The sequence below is a fragment of the Metopolophium dirhodum genome, chromosome 6 (genome assembly GCF_019925205.1).
Source record: "Metopolophium dirhodum isolate CAU chromosome 6, ASM1992520v1, whole genome shotgun sequence".
Taxonomy (NCBI): Eukaryota; Metazoa; Arthropoda; class Insecta; order Hemiptera; family Aphididae; genus Metopolophium; species Metopolophium dirhodum.
Genome location: NC_083565.1, coordinates 30,206,198 through 30,231,308, shown reverse-complemented (window position 1 = coordinate 30,231,308; position 25,111 = coordinate 30,206,198). Strand labels below are relative to the sequence as shown.

The 25,111-nt window shown below is 32.1% G+C and overlaps 2 protein-coding genes and 1 pseudogene across 2 annotated transcripts; all 3 read left to right on the top strand.

The window, feature by feature from the left end:
• The first annotated feature begins 1,405 nt into the window (after nt 1–1,405).
• Nucleotides 1,406–4,773, top strand: LOC132946843 (enoyl-[acyl-carrier-protein] reductase, mitochondrial-like; annotated as a pseudogene).
• Nucleotides 4,774–19,158: 14,385 nt separating this feature from the next.
• Nucleotides 19,159–20,368, top strand: LOC132947667 (uncharacterized). The gene is made up of 2 exons (XM_061017937.1): nt 19,159–20,317; nt 20,364–20,368. Exons 1-2 carry the CDS (start codon nt 19,159–19,161, stop codon nt 20,366–20,368), a joined length of 1,164 nt encoding a protein of 387 aa, XP_060873920.1.
• A 583-nt stretch (nt 20,369–20,951) lies between these two features.
• Nucleotides 20,952–22,319, top strand: LOC132947666 (ATP-dependent DNA helicase pif1-like). The gene has a single exon (XM_061017936.1). The coding sequence runs from the start codon at nt 20,952–20,954 to the stop codon at nt 22,317–22,319; it is 1,368 nt and encodes a 455-aa protein (XP_060873919.1).
• Nucleotides 22,320–25,111: the final 2,792 nt, after the last annotated feature.

The following is a 25,111-nucleotide window of genomic DNA, read 5'->3' as shown; positions in this document are numbered from 1 at the left end:
CAAAATATAAGAAGAATTGTATTAAATTTTCATTCTTTAGGACCCAAAAAATAACATTTTATTGACATTTACCTAGAAAAACTAAAACAATTGGAAGTTGAAAATGTCCGTATACAAATCGAAACGAGTCAATACATTTTGAAAATGTCATCAAGTAGGTATAGGAATTGATAAAATAAACATATGATATAAATTTAAAATGTCTATAATTATTTGTTTTTGAATTACAACAAAATATGAAAATCGCTACTAATATATTTCATACAATAGTAAGGTCGATAGTAAGTAATCCGGTGATTAGCGCACAATGAAATAATTATTATAAATCTGACGATTGGCACTCGCCGCTCATGCAATAATATAATATAATTAAACTCGGCGTTTCGTGAACGCGAGAATAATATTAAGATGGTAAAAATACAGCGTTTATCGTCCAAAAACTACAATACCTGAAAAATAGTGCGATTTGTGCAAACGAGACGTTTCGGTGGCATTCAGAGCTATATACTAACCAATTATTATTAATGAGCAAATGATATAATGTAATATAATGTAATTTAACACACACAATTAATGCCAGTACAGTAATAATTTAGCAAAGACAGATAGCGCACCTAATATATGTATATAATATATGATGCTAAATGCCAATCCTATTACTATATAATATATTAGTAAGTAGGTACACTAAAATATCATGTTTCAGTTCAACTCTGTTTTGCAAAACCAACCGTATTTTTGAATGATGGCATATTAAAAATTTGGTAATAGTGCACCAAAGTTATAGATAACTTATTAGAGTAGGAGGTACCTACCTATCTACCTACCACACTATATGTGATTATAGCATGCCTACTAATTAGTAATTACTGCTAATATTGTTTTTCTCGTGAAAACGTACTTAAAATGTAGGTATACAACATTGAAACATCTCCTGCATTTCAATGAGGTGGGTACATCAAAGTCTGGAAATTATGGATCACGGCAAAGTAAATCCGTCGAGTAAATTATGATTTATGAACTAAGTACACGGACTGAATATCTATCCGATATAATATTATCTCAGACAGTTCTCAGTTCGTTGTCCGTGTCCGTGTCACGATTTAAGAAAATATAAAAAAAATATACATATATATATATGTGATAATATGATTGTGCTAAACTGATATCGGTTATCACACATTCGTGATAACCAGATAACAGATTATTCTTGCGCTAAGTCGCCGACTGCCGGCTTCACTGGAATTTTCCATTTATTCGCGCATTAACGGCTTCATTGTACAAGTAGAAGGCGAAAAGTAAGTACTCGAAAAATTTGATATTCGATCCCGGCCGTCGACGATCCACGTCGTAGTTTCAGGTAACCTACCTATTATAATATTTATAGTCTCGTCAGGCATTTGCCATGTTCCACAGAATATTTCGGTTGAGCAGTTCGGTCGGCCAAACTACAGTTTGATCAGACGATCTCTCGTCGTCAAACACCATCTTCGTGACATGCACTGTCGCAAAATCGTGTACGAAGAGTATGGCGATCCCATGAAAGTCGTAAGTCTCGTAGAGCAAACGCTACCCGACAAACTCGACGACGATCAGGTACCTATGGGCTGTGATGCTACTGACCGTCTTTACACAAACAATTTAATAATATATTTACTTGTTTATTCCTAAGGTCTTGGTGAAAATGAATCCTGCCCATCAATCCTGCCGAGATTAACACTGTTCAAGGTGTGTATCCCGTGAAACCGCCGTTGCCTGCTACTGGAGGCTATGAAGGAATTGGGAACGTATTGGCAGTAGGATCGTGCGTTAAAAATATCTGCCCTGGAGATTGAGTTAAAGCTGACGGTGCTATGGGTACTTGGTGTACAACTGGTGTGTTCGATTCTAAACTTCTAAGAAAAGTTAGTAGTATAATATTATAACATAACATATTAACATATTATAAAATATGTTTATTTTGATTGACTTGTAATGTTGCAAAAATAAACACAACGAAAATCATCATATCATTTAAGGTGGTTCATAAAACATGCTCATCCACATTTTTCCTTTAAAAATGAATTTATTTAAATTATTATTTTTGGAATTTTTAAATATACTTAGGTATTTTATAATTATTGGGATTTTTAGTACTACTTAAGGAGTGTCCTATACTGACCCAAACTTTTGTTTTTCAAATGAGTTGTTGTAATTAGTAAGCAAAATTGTTTAGCGGATAATTTTTCTGAAAATGTTGACGTATAAAATCAAACTTTGAACAAGTATGTAGTTTGAGTTATTCAACTTTATATACTATAGATAATGGGATTGAAAGATATGGCGGTTATAGAAATTTAAAAATGTTAGTAATTTTATCAATATTTATAATTTATAAAAGTGGTCCAGTTACCTATCTATAAATTTTAATAAATACTAGATATTACATAATATATTTTATATTCGTGTAAAACCATTTTTAAGGACTATTATCTGTATCGGTCTGGCACACCAAAGGCCCATGGATCAGTTTTTTGAAGGAGTCCTAACCTATAATGAAATACAAAATTTACTTTACATTTTGGTGAAAAAATGCTCAACGCCTTTTTTCCTTTAAAAATACATTTATTCAAATTCTGATTTTTAGAATTTTTAAGTATACCTAAAGACCTAAATTACTTATATTTTTTGTACTACTATTAAAGAGAGTCATGTGGCGATACAAACTTCTATTTTTTCAAATGAGAATCTCCTTTTTACTGCAAATTATTTAGCAGATGATGTTCTTGTTAATGTAGATGTATCTAAATCATAATTCTAATAAGTAGTTGCTGAATTATTAAAATGTTTATACTAAGAATAATAATCCTTAAATATGGTTTTACAATAAAAAGTTATACCTAATATTAGATGTAGTAGTGTAGTACCTATTCACTATTCACTAAACCTACTAAATATTTTTTACAAATTATTTATCATGATAGATCAATGGTAATTAGTACTTATTACTAACATTTTCAAATCATCTAAGCTCCCAAATCTACTTAGCCAATTTCCTTATATGTATAAACCTTAGTATACAAAGTTATATAACTCAAAAACTACTAGTTCAAATTTTTATCTAGGTGCATCAAAATTCTCAATAAAAAATATATGCTGAATAATTAAAAGTAAAAGAAGAGGATTCCTATTTGAAAAACAGAAATTTGTATTGTAACAACATCGTTCTTAAATGGTATAAATAATCTTAAGTATTCAAAAATCTTAAAGTGTATTTAAAAATTCTAAAAATGTTAATATAATATGTATAGTTTAAGTAAAAAAATACAGTGAGCATGCTTAAAATATCACTCTGTATAATATTAACGCAAAGCCTGATGAGGGGAATCATTCATTTAAAATAAACAATGAAATTATTGAAATATTAGAAATGGCAAAATAATAAATAATAATTATTAATTACACAGAAACAAAATTACGAAAACCAAAAGTATATTTATAATAACTAAATAATTTACAGTAAAAATGATGGTCCTCATTTGTAAAACAGAAGTTTGTATTGCCGCAAGACACTCCTTAAGCGTACTACATAAAATCTCAAAAATTTAAAAATATTGTCTTTAAAATATATTTAAAAATTTTAAAAAATGAGATTTTAATAAATTCATTATTAAATAATAAAAATAGGGGTGAGCATGCTTGTTAAATCACCCTATATTCGAGTATTTATGAAATACAACAATATTCTAAATACATTTTCGGGTGCATTATGATTCTTAATTATATTATTTTGTTTCAGGTAAGTACAGAAACCAATGTGTATGCATTAAGTGGTATTTCTTCTAATCCGTGTGCCATGTATAGAATGTTACATGATTTTGTTTCACTAAACAAAAATTATGTTATTATACAAAATGGAGCAAACAGTGCATGTGGTCAGAACATTATTCAATTGGCTAACATTTTTGGCTATACAACTGTAATTATACGCAATCGACCTGAACCAGACTTGGAAAATTTGAAAAATCATTTTAAGTGTCTAGGTGCGTCATACATACTTATTGTAGAAGAATTAAGGTAAAATAGTAATTATTATATTTCAGTTTGTATTTTTGCCTTTATGTTGTCTATCCAATATATTAACATATACATTTGTATTATTTAGGACTACGGATTTGTTTAGAAGTGGAGTTTTACCCAAACCACGTTTAGGAATAAACAATATTGGTGGTAAAAGTTCCACAGAAGTTTTATGTACATTGAACAACGGTGGTGTGATGGTGACTTATGGTGGTATGTCGAGAGAACCAGTCATTGTTCCAACCGCTTCTTTTATATTTAAAGACATTCAACTCAGAGGTTTTTGGATGACTAGATGGCGTAAAGAAAATGTTAACACTGAGCAATACAACCAAATGTATGATGAACTTTTGCAATTTATGAAAGATGGCAAGTTAGTTGCTCCAGCTTACAAAACGTTACCATTAAACTCATTCAAAGAAGCGTTAAAAAATACTATATTATCCAAGGGCTTCATTGGTCATAAATACTTTTTAAATTTACAAACATAATTTCTGCTACTGATACATATAAGATTACATTAATATATACTTGTATGTTTCAATAATATACTCTTAAAGTTTTAACTAAATTTTATATTATACTAGTGTATATATTATTTATATATTATATTTCTAAAATTAATCTCTGTTATAATTTAATGTTAATTAATTTTTAAATAAATTTGTTTTGAATTGAATTAAATAAATTAAGGTCTTGGTTCACTTTTAAAAATATCTCGCTGTTATGTTAAAATAATCAATAGTAGTACCAAATCTTTTAAATTAATTAATTATTATTTTTATCCTAAAACAATTTCAGATAAAATACTTAATAGATATTATGTAGTATTATAATTTATAAGTTGTAGTGTTTTCCTCGGTATGCAAATTAACTAAAATGGAGTATTACATTACACACCTTGTGTAGCCTGTTTACTAGAAATATATTTTTAATTAAATCTTATTAGATACTAAATATCAATATGTAGACCCTTAACAGACAACCAGCAATTTCTTATGGATCGTATATCTATATTATATAGTATAGGCGCAACTAAAGATACATTATAGGGGTGCTAAAATTATTTATACTTTACAACCTATTATAAATTTCAAAATCATTAATAACAAAGTTTAGTTATAATTTCAACTTTAAAAAAACTACGTTCACATGATACAGCAAACAAAACTTATTGAAATTGTAACTAAAATTTGTAATAAATAAATTATGTTAGGAAACACTCTTTTTGAATTCTTTTTTTTTAATAAAAACATCAAATAAAATAAAATATCATATAAATTAAGGAAATTGTTCATTTGTCACATGATGTTTGGTGTTATATTACAGTGGCTAGAAGGTGCTGAATTAGAGATTACCCCACAACACCCCCTTTGTTGCGCCTATGTTATATAGTCAATATATTGGTTTTTATACAATACAATTCCTGTGTAGTGGGGGCATGGGTGTTAAGTAAATGTTCTCTCTATTTATATTAAAAAGTTTTATTTTTATTATTTAGTAAGTTACATTTATATAAATAATAAATAGGTATTATATTATATATTTAAAGATATTTCAAAGTGAAAACAGACGTGTAGTTAGTTTAACTGCTGTAATTTATAAGTACCTAAACCTTTAGGAATCAGACCAATCTCAGGTGTTTCAAAAAATAAATAGGTATTTATAAGTTCACCATTTAAACATTGATGTACGTCAAGTAGAATTTATTCTATACCACATTACCACTCTCTGTATTTCTTAATACAATTTCTCAATGTTTATCCAGAATGGCCTAATTTTATTGCTATCGAAAACTGTAAGTAACTAGGTACTTACAGCCTACAGGTCATATTAAGTATGTGGTACACTGGTACCTATATATATATGCAATGGTTTATGTTATCCGTTTTATCCTGTAGTATCTACCAAAATGATTACTATCTATAGAATATATATATATTATATTTAGATAATGACTATAGTCCTGAGTGATTCATCATCGTCTAGCTGGAACCGCTGAAGCTATGAGTATGGAATTTGGTCAGTAGTTTTGTTTTGTGATGTAAACACCCACTATTTTTCAAAATACGCATTTTTAAGAGGTTCTCAAACAGCAATTTTGAGATTGACGGTGGAATTTAAAATTTTATTTGATTATAAATGGTTGCTATATTAGTTGCAGATTATAATAGCAAAGAGTGTTTTATTTGTTAAGGGTTGCTAAGGAATTTGAGATTGACGGTAGAAATTGAAACTATTGTATTAGTTTATAAATGATTGCCATTAGTTGCAGATTATAATAGTAATCTGTAATAGTAGAAATTAGTGTTTTATTTGTATATAAATGGTTGCCACTTTCCATAACAAGTACTAATTAATTACCTACAGATAAAGTACATTGCTTTGGCTGCACGTACCGTTACCGTAACAACGCATTTTCACGCGTACCTACACTATTATTGGTTAACTTTTTGTGTGCATGAGTGGTTCCCAGGATGATCTAGATTCACAATTGGACCCGGTAGGTCCAACCCGGGGAGGTGCTCGTACAGAGATTTTGAGATTTACGATGAAAATATTGTTTATAAATGGTTGCTATTGGTTATTTGGTTTCAATTTATTGGCGCGATAAGCCTGTTGGCGCATAGGAACTTCTATGCATTTTAGTATACAAAATTATTATACACTTATATAGGTACCACGCGGAGTCCGCGATCTACCACAGATAGATTGCCTACCTAATAATATACTGCTCGCATAATCACAAACGAATCTAATATAATAAACATTACACCTAAAAATACAGTGCTTCCACAGTGAGTTATACCCAAAAAGAGTTGAACAATCACAATTTTTCAGTGCAACGCCGGCTTAAGGTCAGCTATAGTAATACTATAAAATGCCTGCCGTCGGTGTACGGGTAAGTACAGTCATCGAATTTAGATGCGTAGTACTTAAAAATTATAATACGCCATCGATCACAAAAATTAAATAGTTTTATGCATTTATAATACCTATAAATAATTAAATATTAAACAATTAACATTGTAAGTCCCTACTACTATTACAATCAATGCGTGTAATATCATAGAATATGGCTGCGTACAATACAATAATGATAATTATATTAATAACATGCCTATATAGCTACCACCTAAGTTTGTGTTACGTTAACCAGAATGTCGGCCTGTGGTGCGATAAACGGAAGGAGGCCATCCACCTCGAATATAAATTCGCACAGAGAGGATGTTCCCACCGTATAGGCGTAGATACGCGTAAAACAAAATAATAATTATAATGTAAGTATTATACCTATTATAATATTATTATTATAGTATACGTATACACCGCGATGACGGAGATCGCGCACACAATATTATATTATATTATATACTCTGCACGTGTCTCTTATATTATAATATACGTTCTACCTTTAAGACAATATAATAACAATATAATACTTACAGGGTGTTTATCATATAGTCCACCGTTTTGATGACGGTTATTTTTTCCAATCGAGTTTAAAAACCATCACTGCAGCGATGAAGACTGCAGTTATAGCTTCATATGCTTTTGATCGTGTATTTTATTGAACGTTTGAAATGTAGGCATTTACCTGTTGGAATTATTGGTAAAATATATTAGTGGTGCATCGCACTGCGAAATATATAACATGAGCTCAAAAGTATAAATATTGTGATTTTTTTTTCTGTGTAATAGAAATACGAATCTGATAAAAACTGATTTATGTAAAGCCACTAAAAGACGCGTATAGCTGGTTCCTATACTTGAGAGGGTGTAGTGCAACACCCACTTGGCGATTTGCCACAATATATTGTGTGGTCAGGATTTTCGGTACAAACATAATATACCTACCTAAAACCGATTCCTAGCTATATAATACTCCTTCGATAGAAACCAATTCCATGTTGTTACCTTTATAAATATTAGAATGAATAACTCTTAATAATTAGGACAATAACTACGATAGTTTTTATCCTATAAGTGAGTTATGTACGATTATGTTAAAATATTTTAAACATAGCCCAAATAACTTGTTAAAAAAAATGTAACCACCGTAAAAACGCAACGTATAAACAAACACAGATACCCATTACTCACCTAATGTTTTTACCCAACAACACAATATATAATCTGCTGAATTAAAAAATGTTCCATTTCGGTACGGTACCTATACAGAGACATATTATACAGTGTATTCATGCTTGGCGTAAATATTGTTTGAAATTTGGGGGGGGGGAGGGCTCAGGTCTATACTTGATATTTGTATGATGCTTTTAAATTATAGTAGTGAAATCATTAGTTTATGGGTGGGGGGGCTATAGAAATTCTAGTGGGACTAAGACCCCCTATCTGCGCCTATGTGCCTATGCAGACATGTACGACTGCGTATTGAACGGAGACAACAGGCTGTGTCATCCTCTACTGCTCCTCTTAAATAGCGATTAACAGATAATTTATCAAAGTAAATATTATTTCAACAATCAAATCGTCGATTTTCGAGTGAGTATAACTTTCAATATAAATTAACTACAGCTGTTATAGGCGATCGATTTATATACGATTAAAACGCAAACACTCGGTCATACGTGCACCCTGTATACACGGTACTACAACGGTAGTACGCGACTATTGTATGTACTTATAAAGGTTGCAGAGGATATAATACATGCATAATACTTACGTAATATTTATAATTATATTATGTTTACGAAAAATTATACGATATGCATAACGTACACACGGCGAGTACCATAGGTGTTTGTTAATATGCGTTTGCCCCCGTCGTCGTCGCAGTTCCTGTCCGCTCGCACACGCGGAAATAACGGACGCAAGTCATCTTTTCGTTTTCACCTCTCGACCGCGCGAAAAACAATTACACAAAGACGGCCGCGTCACGTATAACACGGTTCAGGTATAAGTTTTGCGGTACCTATAATATACGCCACGTACAGTCGAGCCGTCGCCGCCGCCGCCGTTAGGTTTGCATATCGATGATCGACCACGCAGCCTGCACGTCGACGGATCGCCGCAAAAATTTAGAATCGAAAATAAAAGGTATGTTCTTACTTACAATTGGCGGAGTTATATGATTATTATAGAGGGTGCATAGCGCGTAGACCTTACACTGTATAAGGTGTATGATAATGGTCAATAATAATATATGGCCGCAAATGCATAGGTAATAGGAATAAATCAGTTAATAGCGCGCTGACTGAATGCCAAACGAAACCGTTCGTTCAGAGCATACACGTGCCACACGCTGACACCCTCGCTCGCATATTTTATCAGATGGATTAAGATACACTCGTGTAATATCGCATTGATTATAAATTTTGTATTATTATTATTTAATATTGGCAGCTAATAACCGATGGTAAAACGTCGGAAACTCGGACGTCCTGTTATTCGTATACACTATTATAATAATTATGACTTTATATACCTACGCCAATAATGTCTAGGAGTATATTATAATAATAATATGGGAGAGTGCGTGCTGTGTGCGTCATAATAGCATATACACGTAGACAAGTATTTTAAGACTTTTAACCTGTGACAGGTTTAATACACATGATAATAATATTATATTAAACGTAACTGTAGCTGAATGTCTAGCTGGCTTCACCGGTGTGCAATTTTTTTTTTTTTGTGGCAAATCCTATGTACTATATATTAATACAATATATAGGAAATATAAGAAATAGGAATAAATTAATTTATAGCACGCTGACTGAATGTCCAATACGAATTTGCTCGAGTAGAGTACGAGTGCCATACAGACAACCCCACGTCAGGGGCATCATTTGGGTGGGGGGGGGGGGGGGGCAGAGTGTGCGACGGCACCACTAACATAATGGAGTAAATAATTGGCCCTCCATTAATGCTCCTATGCGCCGATATGATTACCAGTAAAAATTAATAAAATATTAATGCATGTAAATATGTAATATATATTTATTTTTTTATCAGCTTTATCATAAAATGTACCCTATTTGATTCACCCCTTATCAATTATCATACACTATTATAATGATGATGACTTTATACAGGTAACTATACGCCAATAATGTCGAGGAGTACCTATATTATAATAATAATATGGGAGAGTGCGTGTTCTGTGCGTCATAATAGCATATTATACACTTAAACAATTGTTTTATAACTTTTAACCTGTGACAGATTTAATACACATGATAATAATATAATATTATACGTAACTACCTGTAGCTAAATGGCTTTACACGCGTAAAATTAGCTCGACGACTAAAATTAGTATCAATAATAATACGACGGACGTATTTACCTACTTCAATATTTATTTAGTAATGATCACTATACTAACGTCAATATTGTCTTAAGGCGCGTCCAGACGGAGCAGCTTTTGCCGCGCGGCCTCCGTCGGCCACGTGCCGCGCGGCAAATACGCGTCCACACGGTGCGGCATTTATTTCCCGATTATCTTCCAGTAGACAATAATTTGGACTAAATCAGTTAGTGCCAAAATGTCATCGGAGGAGGATGTCGTTTGTGCGCTTGCGTTGTTGTACATCTTGAAAATATTGATACAGGAGAAATAACACCAGGAACATGGAGACGCGATCAAGTAGGATTAAATAGTTTTATGGGGTTAGATAGGGTAGGACGCAGACAAACTATTGAAGCGCATAAGATCAGAGAAGAATTTAAAGAGTATTTTAATTCAAATGAAGGACGAGTTCCGTGGCAAGATTTATGGGCATAAAATATGTGTACTTATGTATGTAAATTATTTATTTAATTGATAAAAGGTTATTTAATATTTAATTGTTATTATTATAATATACTCATGGATTAAATATTTTGTGCGTATGATTATACTTATACACTAGTACACAATTGTTTCTTATTATTATTATTTTAAAAATGTTTGGTTAATAGTGTATATTATATTATGTATTTTATTACTTATAATAATTAATAACTAATACAATTTATTATATGATACGTGTTAATTTTACCCAAAGTTAGGTAAATAAATCATAACTATTTAAAAATAAATAAATTTATTAATTTTGTTTTTTTGATATTTCATTATTGCCAAATGCCAATAAGTAGTAATGCTTATATTATACTATGTATATACAATATAGTTATGCCTTGAGAAAAATATTTACTATTATTATTAGGTATATGAAAGTCCAGTGGCGTATATAGGGGGTGGGCCTAGTGGGCTGCAGCCCCCCTTGAAATTACAGTCTTTTTAAATAGAATAACAATATATTTTATTAGGTACTATTATAAGTTGTAAAATTTCATAGCCTGGTGAAAAATAACGAATACGAATATATTTATAGAAACTGTTAAATATATAGTAGACAGCAGCGAGCAGCCTCTATAGATCACCTGCTAGTTTCTATCTACTATAGCCCACCCCAAAAATAATTTCTATATACGCCACTGTCGAAGTCTGTTGTATATATATTTAATTATATTTTGTTTTGTATTAAAAAGGTTAATGTAAATTATAAATAAACAAATATCTATTTAAGCAATTGTTCGCTTATTTACGTTTTTAATAAAAAAAAAATACAATGTATTTATGTTGCATACCTGTATGGTGCCAGTTTCGATAGTTGGTCGACAGTCATTTCTGTCCTTCAAGAACTCGAAGCTTTTGAAAGCGAATCATTTGGAGCAGTAAACAGCATCAGCACCATCCCCAGAACGCTGTTGCTTAACTTTTTTCACTTCACGCCAAAAGTGACAAATTAAATTTTTTAATTTTCGGTCAACTTCTTCTTTTGACGTATCCATATGTTTGCTAATTTCTAGCAAACTATCTTGCCTTATGTATCGATTTCTGTAGTCCTTGTGTTTGGTGTTCCAAAGATTTGTCGATTCTTTGTATAAATCGATCAACAGTAGGCACTTTTCATTTGACCATTCAACACTACTTGTCGGTTGATCAGTCATTTTTAATGTAAATCATCACAACACTTTGAATTTCAATAGCAATATTAATAACTATAGTGTACTCAGTACTATTGGTACACATCAACACTTGTAGAATATAGTGGAGTGACTGAGGTATTTTGTCTATAATTTGTGTGTAGGTAACTACTCTACTATTATTGCTTAATATTAAAAATAAATATCCATGTTCATGGGTTTATAATATATGGGGTTCTTAATTTAGACAGTGGCTTATTAAAACTGAACAAGAATTTTTGGGTTTTACATTTTAATTAAATATTAATATTTGTCCATGTACCTAAAAGTATTTTTAATTAAATTAATTACTTTTAATATAACGTTATTCTTAAAATAATTTTAGTAACATAAAAATAACGAAAATACCTACGATTTAGTCGCTTGTAGCCTATAGGCACAAAATATGTGAGTTTGACACGAAAACAGTAATAATATTATTTTAGTCCGTCGGTAAAGTTGATCATAGTGGTTATGTTATTCACAAATTCATATATTATTATATTATGAAAATGAATGTTTGTCTGTCTGTCTGTGTGTGTGTCCTTTATGCGTTCCTAAACGACTGGACCGATGTTGATGAAATTTGGTACAGAAATAGATTAGATGGGCAGAAGATAGGCTAATTTATAGAAGGAGAGGACCAGCCCCGGGAGGTGCTCAAACAGAGATTTTTAAATTTCTTATGGAAATTGTTGTTTATAAATGGTCGCTATGGATTTTAAAGTTGCTATTTTAATAATAATATATTATTCATAATTACTATAGAGTTGTGTCATTTTTAATGGGCAACGAAGTGCACAAAATCAGCTAGTAATCTATATTTTTGTAACTCAAAAAACATGAAATTAAAGATTTTTGAAAAATCATTATTGATCTTTGTATTTTTGAAAACAGAAAATCTTCAGTATCGACATTTTGATAAAATAAAAATTGTATCCACTGGAGATTACAATAAAAATCACTTTTACCTCAGTGAAAAAAGTTTATTCTGCTAATAATTACTTAAAAAATAATTTAAATACTTAAAAAATAAGTACTGATGCCGCGCGGCTTTGCCGAAAATACGTCCACACACACGCGGCATAGGCGAGCGGCACAAGCCGCGCGGCTTTCCTTTGATGTAGACCGCCTACTAGGCCGATCGGAAATTATGCCGCGCGGCATCAAAAAAGGCCGCAGAAAATGTATTTATGTATTCACACTCATGCCGCGCGGCAAAAGCTGCTCCGTCTGGACGCGCCTTTAGAAGTATAGGAGAGTGCGTGCTGTGAGTTACAATATCATACACGTAGACAAGTGTTTTAATAGACTCGGTGATCGAATTGGGAGGGGGGTGGGTGCGCAAGGGGGTGGAATTTTTTTATACATTTAAACTGTACATTATAATATAGTGTAATTATACAGGGTTATTCAAAACGGAGTTTGTCGTTGGCGAATCATTAATCCTCCGGCTAAAAAAAATTGGTTGGTAATTTGCGCATCGCACGTATCATAATAGTAGTCTTAACAATTTAACAGTAATGACTATAATGAGGATTAGTTTTATTAAGTACTGTCGCATGAACGCCAATACCTAACATAATACCAGTATAATATCTCAAGTTTAAAAATATTTATGTTTCAAATAAAAAAGATCATTCATAAGCACCTAATAAATGGGCGATTGTAAATTTTGGTTAAATACCGGTTAAATAAAATAGGTAAATAAAAGATCTAATGTAAACTTCACCAGTTTTATTTTCTTACTTGTAATGGTTATGGAAACTCCGTAGTTTAATCCCCGGGTTAGATATGTATGACATTCGTTACGATGACATATGTCGAAATTGCTAATATTGATATTAGTTAAATAAGTCGAATCGATTAATTTATTAATATTATTTAGAATGATTGCATACCTAGGTACTAGGTGTCTATGTGTCATTTGTTAGGAAAATTATTATTATTTTTTTTTTGTGTAGTATTATATTATATTATATTTAACTAACTTTTTAGTTTAAAGTTTTATTGAATTTTTTTTTAGCATACATGCGTAGATAACTATATTATTATTAATATGGACGATTATTATTATAAACATAATGATTTTTTTTTTAAATTATAATTTAAAATATATATATATATAAGTTTTATACTGTTACCTGATTTTGTTGACTGGCCGAGTTAACACAAATCCGTTTTTTATGACGGAGTTAACACTAAAATAAGGTATTTGTGGCGGAGATAACGTGCGTCCCATAAATAAATAAAATAAAATTCACCGTGGTCTCGTGGTCGCAGGTACCAATTTAATATATTTAATTATTATAATTTATAATACTACATAAAGTCACAGTGGTGCAACAATATATAGGTAATGAATAGGGTTCGGTTTTGAAGTCAAATGCCTTCTTCTTTTTTTTGATAAAAATAGAAAAATATTATTTTAAACAAACTAGTTAAATTAGCTTAAATCTATTAAATGGTTTAGTACATTTTGTAATCACCTTTAATACAAATGAAATGCTTTATTTATATGCTTTTTTTATTTATAAATTTCTTTCAAATCCGAGCCATAGTAATTAATAATATTATTATCATTATTATTTCGCACCACATTGGAGGGGACCACAAGCGAATATTATTGCAGTCATGCCTATTGGACTTCAAACTATTCGGACGTTGGATTTCAAAATTTGTTGCTCATAATAATAATATAGTATGACAAGGTTGTGTAAATTTCCTCACCACCTGTTGACTTGTTAAACGACAAGATAAAAGAAATAATATCATATTGTCCATGTTGTTTAAAAGCATGAGGTATTACACGTGGCGCGTTTTTTTTATTGTGGTATCCCCGGTAGGCCTAATCCACGTTGTAAGCTAAAACGCACGAACGCCGATCGACTATAATAATAATTGTTTTAATAATTGGTTTTGCGAAAACTGTACTTCACGCGAATAGATACATTGATTTAAAATATGATAACATTAAGTAAATACCCAATGTTTCATTGAATATATGTTTTAATTTATAATTTTTAATTTTCACGGTATTCGCCCAATTTCAACTTGTGTTGAATTTAAGTGCGTTACAGTCTCTGGAAAGAGTCAAGCGGGTTCTGCAGGTGTTGGGGGGGGGGGGGGGAGAATTTGTATTTGTCACATGGTATTATATAAATCCAAGTAGTCAAAACGAGTTAAAATGTTTCGGGTTTCGTATATTAGAAACCGGGTAAAAAATATTGTGCACGGGGGTTTTACGGTCAATATCGGGTAAAATTGTTTGCAGGTTTCGCGTCCAAAACCGGGTACAATTATTTGCGGGTAGGGCGGATATGAAGTACAAAAGTGGGTCAAATTGCGTGCGGGTTATGGGTTTTGCGATCAAAACCGGGTAAAATTGTTTGCGGCTTTCACGTCCGAAACCGGGTACAACTTGTTTTTAGCGCACTAAGGTATGGAGTGCACAGGCGGGGTATGTTGGGTGCCGGTTATGGGTTATGGGTTTTGCGTTCAAAACCAGATGAAATTGTTCGCGGGTTTTGCGTCCAAAACCGGGTACAATTATTTGTGGGTAGGGCGGATATGAGGTACAAAAGTGGGTCAAATTGCGCGCGGGTTATGGGTTTTGCGTTCAAAACCGGGTTAAATTGTTTGTGGATTTCGCGTTCGAAACCGGGTACAATTGTTAGCGGGTACGAGTAAAGGGGTATAAAAGCGGGTCGAATTTGGTTTGGGATTTGAGAATGGGTACAAATTTATGGCGGGTTACCCGTTTTTACTCCCTGAATTTTTAACGACCATGTGAAGGGACTGGGAATAGTAAGTTAATCAAATGTATTGATATTATAATAACAGTATAATTTTTAATTATTTAAAGGATGATAGCTGGATACTTATTTAAATTCAACACTGTCCTATAACTCCTAATACTATATATATAACTATTACTGGACGGTGCCCGGGCAAAAGGGAATAAGTCCATTTTTACAATTTGTTTTTTATTGAATATTATTATAGATTATTTTATTATTATATTATAATTATATTATTATATTAATAATATTAAATCCACATCGATTGGCATTAAAAATTAAAGAAATTTTAGGTTCATTTTTTTATAAAACCTATGAGAAAAAAAGAATAAATTATCAGTCATTGTACAAATAGGAACAGTTTTTTTAAATGTTATCAAAACAGTGTTTTTGTACTTATTCCCTTTTGCCCGGGCACCGTCCAACTTTAACTATAACTATAACTGTAACTATATTATTACTATTATTATTAGGGTTCTTCAATGAAATTTGAAAAATATTTTCTCTTCTTTTAAACGTATTTGGTTATAGATGATTAGAAATAATATATTGATTACACATTTAGAAATAAAGAGAAGCATATTATTTTTGTTGATTTATTATTTCATATTTGTATATTGTATATGTAGTGCTGAAAAATATTCCTAGCATTATTTTGAGAGTAAATACATTTTTTTTATGAGTTTTAAAATATTGTTGTATGTGGAACGTCAGCGATCCAAAAGATAATGGTCTGAAATAAAGTTGAAGTCAATTTCAATCAGTAAATGAAATAATAGTGTATACTTTCAGTAATTATCAAGTTTAATAAAGTCGTATATTATGTGTATGTGTGTGTGACTGAGTGATGTGATTATGTGAAGGTGCTCTGAACTCTTTTAAAAAATTGTATTTTTATTTTTCATGGAAATGAAATATTTCAAGAAAATAAATTTCATGAAATTTTAAAACCCTCATTATTATTATTATGTCTTTAATTTTATTTAACATCCACGTGATTACTAACACCAACTTCTAACTGGATTTTCTATTCATCGACTTCCATTTAAACCTGCGTCCAAAACTCCTCACAATATATATGTATAATAGTAGTTCAAAGATGGTGGACAGGGTAGGTTAGCAAAATCAGCGAGTGCAGTGCATGGAGGATATAAGTGGGTAAATGGGTTCATGTGTTTATGTGTATTGTGTTTAGTGTTATAAATAAAAATATACGGGACTCGGCCCATAGATGAACACTGCAATTAGATAAGTATATAGGTAGTCTTTTTTGGCTTAATATATACTAATATTATAAAGAGGAAAGATTTGATTGTTTGTATTGAATAGGCTCCGAAACTTCTGGACTGATTTTAAAAATGTTTTTACCATTAGAAGCCGACATTATAATTGATGAATATAGGCTAATTTAAAAAGGGAATTGATCACCCAGAGGAGGTGCTCAAACTGGAATTTTTAGATTTACGATAGAAATTTGTGTTTAAAAATAGTTGCCATGGGTTTTAAAGCTATTATAATAATAAATAATAATCGGCGTGTGTATAAACAATACATTACATTACTGTTTAGTTTTTTTTCTCATTTTAAAATGCCCAAAAGAACAAGATCTTAACATTCTAGAAATAGTTCACAGGCTAGGGCGATAAAAATACGTCGTCATGGAGAATCTCAATCAGAAACTGAAAATCATCTTGCAAGTCAGAGAGAAAACGCGTCGCAATCGCATGAAAGAGAGTCAAGTATCGAGCGTTCACAGCGGCTTGAAGAACAAAATATTAGAAATATACAAGCTCACGCTAGGGAATCGAGCTATGAACGTTCCAAGCACCTTCAAAATCAGAGAGAAAGACAACAGACGTCAACGGCTAGAGTTCGCAATCGAGTTTTAGCTCATAGTAACAGATCGGCTTTCACATACGATCCACAGATTGATTATGCTCAACAGTCTTCCGTCCAAATCAGAGCCATTGAAAAGATCTGCTCTAAATGTTCTGCCAAAAAATGGGCTGATGAACCTAATGGTTTGTGCTGTGCTTCTGGAAAAGTCAGTCTCCCCAATATTCAGGACCCGCCAGAGCCAATAAAGTCTTTTGATAAATAATAATTTACATAGTAGACATTTTCTAACCAACATACGTAGGTACAATAGCCTATTTCAAATGACTTCGTTTGGAGCAAAAGAAATTAGAGAACAACATTTTATGCTCACTTTTAAAATAGAGGGCCAAGTTTATCACCTTATAGGTAGTCTTTTACCACAATCAGGCCAAAATCCGCAATTCTTGAAGATTTATTTTATTTCAGACGCAGACGCAGATCAGCTATCGTTTCGGTCAAACATAGCTCCAACGCCAAACATTGATTTAATTAAAGAACTACAGACCGCACTGAACAGCCACAATATATATACGAAGTTTTAAACAAAACTTAGAACAAAACTCTTCGGATAATTTAAAGTTAATTATTCACTCCGACCGCCCAATACAGACAGCACACCCGGGCAGATATAATGCTCCGGCTGTAAACGAGGTAGCCGTTCTTTTGGTAGATGAAGAAAAAGTTCCCAGAGATATCGTGCTGCAGGGTAGAGACGGCCAACTTAAAAGGGTCTCTGAATAACACAGATCTTACGATCCTCTCCAATATCCATTGATGTTTGTAATGGGAGAAGACGGATATTATTTGACCATTCCTCAAGAAGGTACTGCCCGTAATAAAACTGTAACCTGTATGCAATTTTATGCATTTAGATTGATGGTTAGAGATGGTTTTAATCCGCTACATTACTACAGGACTTAATTAGCCAATATATTGTCGATATGATGGCAAAAATTATTTCGGAACGATTAAATAATTACATATGCCGTAATCAACAGAGACTGAGGGCTGAAGAATATATTCACCTCAGAGACACTTTAAACCAAGACGCAAATGTTGACCCATCAAACATCGGTCAGCGCGTAATCTTGCCGTCTTCATTCACAGGTTCTACGCGTTATCTCCACAAAAAACGCAAGATGCGATGACTTATGTCCGCAACTACGGGAGACCAGACTTATTTGTTACTTTTACGTGTAACCCCGAATGGCCTGAAATTAAAGCGGAACTATTAACTGGACAGCGGTCTTTCGATCTTCATGACATAATTTCAAGGGTATTTCATTTAAAGATGAACAAATTCATAAAATTATTCACAAAAGATGAAATATTCGGCAAAGTGAAATGTTACATGGCAAGTGTGGAGTGTCAGAAGCGGGGTTTACCTCACTATCATTTGCTGTTTTGACTAGAAAGAAAAATACAGCCAGACGAAATTGATAGTGTCATGGTTGCAGAACTGCCCAACAAACAAAACGACCCGATATTGTACGATACCGTGACTAAAAATATGGTGCACGGTCCATGCGGAGAGCATAACTTAACAGCACCATGTATGAAAAACGGTATCTGCACAAAAAAGTACCCTCGACGTTTCGTAAACGATACCCAAACCGGAGAGGACGGATATCCAGTTTATCGTCGTCGTTACGCCGAAAATGGAGGCCAGAGCAATACGTTAAATATCAGAGGAAATACTTTCAACATTGATAATAGGTGGATTGTCCCTTATTCTCCATTATTGTGTAGGACGTTAAATGCGCACATAAATGCCGAGTACTGCCACTCAGTTCAGGCCATCAAATACATTTGTAAATATATAAATAAAGGATCTGACCAAGCTACTTATAGCGTCAAAAACCCAAACGATGAGGCGGAAAACTATGTAAATGGCCGGTACATAAGTACATCCGAAGCTGTTTGGCGATTTTTAGAATTTTCCATTCACGAGCGACATCCTACAGTCTTGCAGTTAGCCGTCCACTTAGAAAACAGCCAAAGGGTGTATTTTACCACAGAAACGGCTGAACAAGTGGCCCGAAACCCACGTAAAACTACTTTGCTGGCTTTCTTTGAGCTAAGTAAAGAAGATGAATTCGCAAAGACACTTCTATACTACGAAGTCCCGCAATACTACACATGGGCCAACAATAAATTCTCAAGAAGGAAGCGTGGTGAGGACGTTGTTGGCCATCCAGGCATAAAAAAAGATGCCGCTTTAAGTAGAGTCTACGGTGTACATCCATCTCAGTCAGAGTGTTTTTATCTTAGGATGTTGCTACATCACGTACGCGGTCCAACCTCATTCGAGTACATAAAAACCGTTAACGGAGTTATCAAAGAGACCTATCAAGCAGCTTGCCATGCCAGAGGTTTGTTAGAAAACGATGACCATTGGGAAAATACTTTGAGAGAAGCATCGCTTTCGCAATGTCCAATTAAAATGAGAGAGCTGTTTGTTGTCATACTTTTATTTTGTCAGCCATCGGAACCATTAAAATTATGGGACAATTTCAAAGACGATCTTTGTGAAGATATCAGACACAGAATCAGACAACAAAATCAAGACTTGGCCTTACCATATAGTGAGGACATTTATAACGAAGGTTTGATACAAATCGAAAATAAACTATTGCAATTAAATGATAAAAGCCTAAGTCATTTTGGATTACCTTCCTCAGTTCGTACAGAAAACAATGCAACATATAATGTCACGTCCCAACCGACGTCGATATATACATCAACGCAGAAATAAAATACGTGATGTACTAGGTATGATGAATGTTTATTAACGTAGTACAAAATTACAATGTTATAATATATGGTGTAAAAGAGTGGTGTTACGACTCTTTAAGATAGAATTTAAACTGTGAGTGGTGTAACGACCTGACTCTGAATGTCCCTAACCGTCTGAAGAGCTCTTGTCCTGGGCTTCTATATATATGATTGTGTCCTTTGGAGTGGGTGGTTGTAGTAGTGTCTAAGCTCGGTCATGAGACAGAGTTCGGGTCTCGCATTTTGTATGCTGGTCGACTCGTATCCTGCGTATGGGCGTTGGCTTTCCAGGAAAGATACGTGTGACGACACCTTCTATAGTTTAATTGTTTTCTCTACAACAACCTCCGCATGTTATACTATACTAATTGCCTTATTAGTTATATTAGTTATAGTGTCAAGCGTGCGGCGCGCTGTACATAGTTGATATATGACTACTTAATACGAGGGTACGTAACATATACAATGGCAAATCACTATAATACAAATGATTTGACCTCTTTTGTCAATGAAAACCTGACAAAATTAGTCCCAGATCAAAAACATGCTTTTGAGACTATAGTCGATAGCGTGAATAATAACAAAGGAAAAATTTTCTTTTTGGATGCCCCAGGTGGCACTGGAAAGACGTTCCTTGCAAATTTGATAATTGCGAAGATAAGACAATCAGGGAAGATAGCAATAGCAGTTGCTTCGTCAGGAATTGCTGCAACACTCCTAAATGATGGAAAAACTGCTCATTCTACTTTTAAACTTCTGTTATCAGTAAATCTTGAACAACAATCTACCTGTTCTATCCGCAAAAATGGACCTCTTGGTAAATTACTACAAGACGCCTCATTGATTATGTGGGATGAATACACCATGAGCCATAGAGCACATATAGAGGCCGTGGACAGAACCTTAAAAGATCTTAGAAACTCCTGTGCTCTCATGGGCGGGATTACTTTTGTATTTGCTGGAGATTTCCGAAAGACACTTCCCGTCATTAACAGAAGTACGCGAGCAGATATCATCAAGGCATGCTTGAAATCGTCCCCTTTATGGACGACTTCGATTGAAAATTTAAAATTACGAACAAATATGAGAGCACATCTTCATGGAATCACAGATAGTGATTTTCCACAACAATTGCTAAAAATTGGGGAAGGAATTTTTCCCACACCAAATTTAAGAGAAAATTATGATGACTTCTGGCTTACTGGCCAGATAGTCCATAATTTAGATAATTTAATAGATGCAGGTTACCCTGACATGAAGAATTTGCACGAAAAGGACTATCATTGGTTGTGTTCGAGGGCAATAGTGTCACCTAGGAATGATACTGTCAACGATATAAACAATATGATTTTACAAAAAGTTTCTAGCCAAATAAAAATCTACAGATCGATCGACACCGTCACGAACATCGAAAACGCAGTGCATTATCCACAGGAATTTTTTAATTCACTGAATCCTTCTGGACTGCCACCACACGAATTGACGTTAAAAATCGGAATTCCAATCATTCTTTTGAGAAATTTAAGCCCTCCGAGTATGTGTAATGGAATAAGACTGCTTACTAAGGAATTAAAGGACAATTTAATTGTAGCGACCATTATTACCGGCCCGGCAGCTGGTCAGCTAGCTCATATTCCGAGGATACCGATGATCCCAACTGATCTGTCAATCCCGTTTAAACGGGTTCAATTTCCGGTGAAAATATCTTTCGCGTTGACTATTAACAAGTCCCAAGGTCAAACCTTCGAATTAGTAGGGATCGATCGACCTACGAAAGGAATGTTTTACTCATGGCCAACTGTATGTGGGCCTATCACGAGTTGGATCTGCTGATAATCAATTTATTTTGCTGCCACAAAATAAAACAACATCAAATATCGTTTACAGAGAAGCTCTAACCCAATAAATTTAATTGATATATGATTGAATATAATTTTATTGTATTTTATTTTCAATATATGATTAATAAAATTTTTTCTATAGTATAATTTATTTTCATTCGATACATGTTATTATGTTTTACAACAATAATAAAAATGTAAATTGTATTTGACTTGCAATTCTTCATACGCATATATATATGGCATTAAAAGTTACGTTTTACGACAAATGTATTATTTAATGTATCATCTCACAATGTTCTGTTATGTTACATGTTACATCCAAAAAGATTTAAACAATCACAAATTTTTAAGGGCAACGAAGTGCACTGGATCAGCTAGTAATTAATAAAATACGTAAAAACAATTAAAAGATAAATGCAATATCGTTTTGGCTCTATAATATTATGACGTTATATTAAAGTAATAATACATAATCGGCAATGATATAATAATATTATTATATTGTGAATAATTTGATTAGATTAGACAGCTATTTCAGCTGCTGCAGCGTAATTATTAAGTTGAAGTTATAGGTAATGAGAGCGTTTTTAAGTCTATGATAATATTGAGGAGTACACATTATAAAAATACAATGAACACAGTTGCGTTTTGCACACATGATACGTAATATGGATATAGTGGATTTGTATTTTAATAAATTAGCGGCAATTAGGGTGTAACATAAAATAATAATATTAATACATAACGTACACAGATATTAGCGTCTATACAATACTAATAATACAATAAATAATTTTAGCTCACTCAAAGGAGAAATTAAAAATACAATTCGCGCTGTTCAACTAATTTTAACACCAATACATAATATTATTATAAAAAAAATATAAACACAACATCATATTTTAAATAACAAAAAAAATTGCCGTAAAAAGTCAGATAATAATGTTTGTGTGTGAGGCCAGCCGGCGATAGTCTGTGATGTGTTTGACAGAGAAATTAAGACGTTAGGCACGAGAATATTAAATTAAATACAATAATATTATTTTACTCATTACGAATAATACGGGAACGATGTGCCCTGAACAATTTTCGTTCTCATCTAAAACCAAATCGCTGAAAACCTCTGGTCGCTGAATCATCCATCACTCTCACAAGTCACCCTCTAAGCCAGGGGTCGGCAATTAGTTTCTGGGGGGTCCGGAGGATTTGAAAAAAAAAAAACTTTGTAGGTCCAGAAAACCTTTTGTTTATCATGCTAATGGTCTAAATACAGAGAAAAATAATGAAAAATAAATCAGCATTTAAGTAAAATAATTTTGGCGTTCATTTATTTCTCTTCTGTGGTCCCCCGCCAGTTACCGACCCTAGCTCTAAGCGTAAGCTAATTTATCTAATAAGTGTAAATCTATACCTACTTATATATTAGTCTATGCTACTACAAAAAAATACTATACAAATATAATATTATATAATATATACATGTATTTACAAAATATAAAAATTGTCTTACTTACTTGGTTCATAGGTTCTGCTTACTATCACGTGGACACATTTACTTTTCCATATTGTTCAATAGCTATGAAACATCGAGGTACGTACAGTACTATTTCGGATGCGTGTTCTAATAAATAGTAGTTTTTGTTCATTTAAAATTGCATTCATTGTTGATGTGTGCACCTATATGTATCTAAAACGGTGTAATGGTTTAAATAGTGAAAATAAAAAAAACAATTGATTTTCGACAAACTTAAAGAAGGTAAATTAGTTAAAAAGAATTTTGGAAAACTTAAAAAAATTACAAATTAAAACAGCAATCGGAAAAATTTAATATTATTCGCAAACTGTGACGCATATAATTTAAATGTTTTTTTGAACGAAACTGAAATATAGACATTAATAAGAAATAAACAAATTTAATAGGTTGGTTTCGTGTATCGATTATAATAAAATAAATAACAGTCATATTATATGGCCAGCATAATAGTTTTTTTTATAATATAAAATATAAATAAATAATAATTGTTTATAAATAGGGCTCGGGACTTCTAGGAGTTTGCATGTTTTTAAATAATCATCAAAAACATAGCTAAATAATATAGAAATTTGTTTCATAGCAATACAAGTTTATATTTAAAATTTATAATTGCATATTTTGCATATTTATAAATTATAAACGTTTTATATTATTATGTTTGTAGCCAATTCACGATAATAACAATTAATACTAAGTACCTAGGTATAGTCTTACATTATACCCAGGGCTAGTGAGTAATGATGTAAATTTTCATGAAAATTTTATAATTTCTCATATTAATTTCTTATCAAATATATCCTTTGATATTATGTATATAGTTATTAGTTATAAATTATAGTATATTTAATCTTAATAGTTGTATTTATTAAACTGTATTACCATTTCCACATTTTAATATTATACCATTAAACATAATATAAGAAATTCAAAATACAAATAAATTTATATCGGCAATAAATCTGCATTTATATTATTATTAAAAAAAAATGTAGTTTTTTTTCATTCATAAATGTCAAGAGTAAAAACGTTCTCCTTTATTAATTGATTTTTCCATTTTTCATAATTTATTGTTCGAGTTATTTCCACAATAAATTGTACACTAACTAATTTTTATGGTTAGTTATTAGCTATTACTTATTACAAATTACAATACACCTAGTATTTAATTTAATTTATATTATAAGTACTTATATATATTTTAATTTTAGTTCATATTCACAGTCGTTTAATTCCTAATTAATAATAAA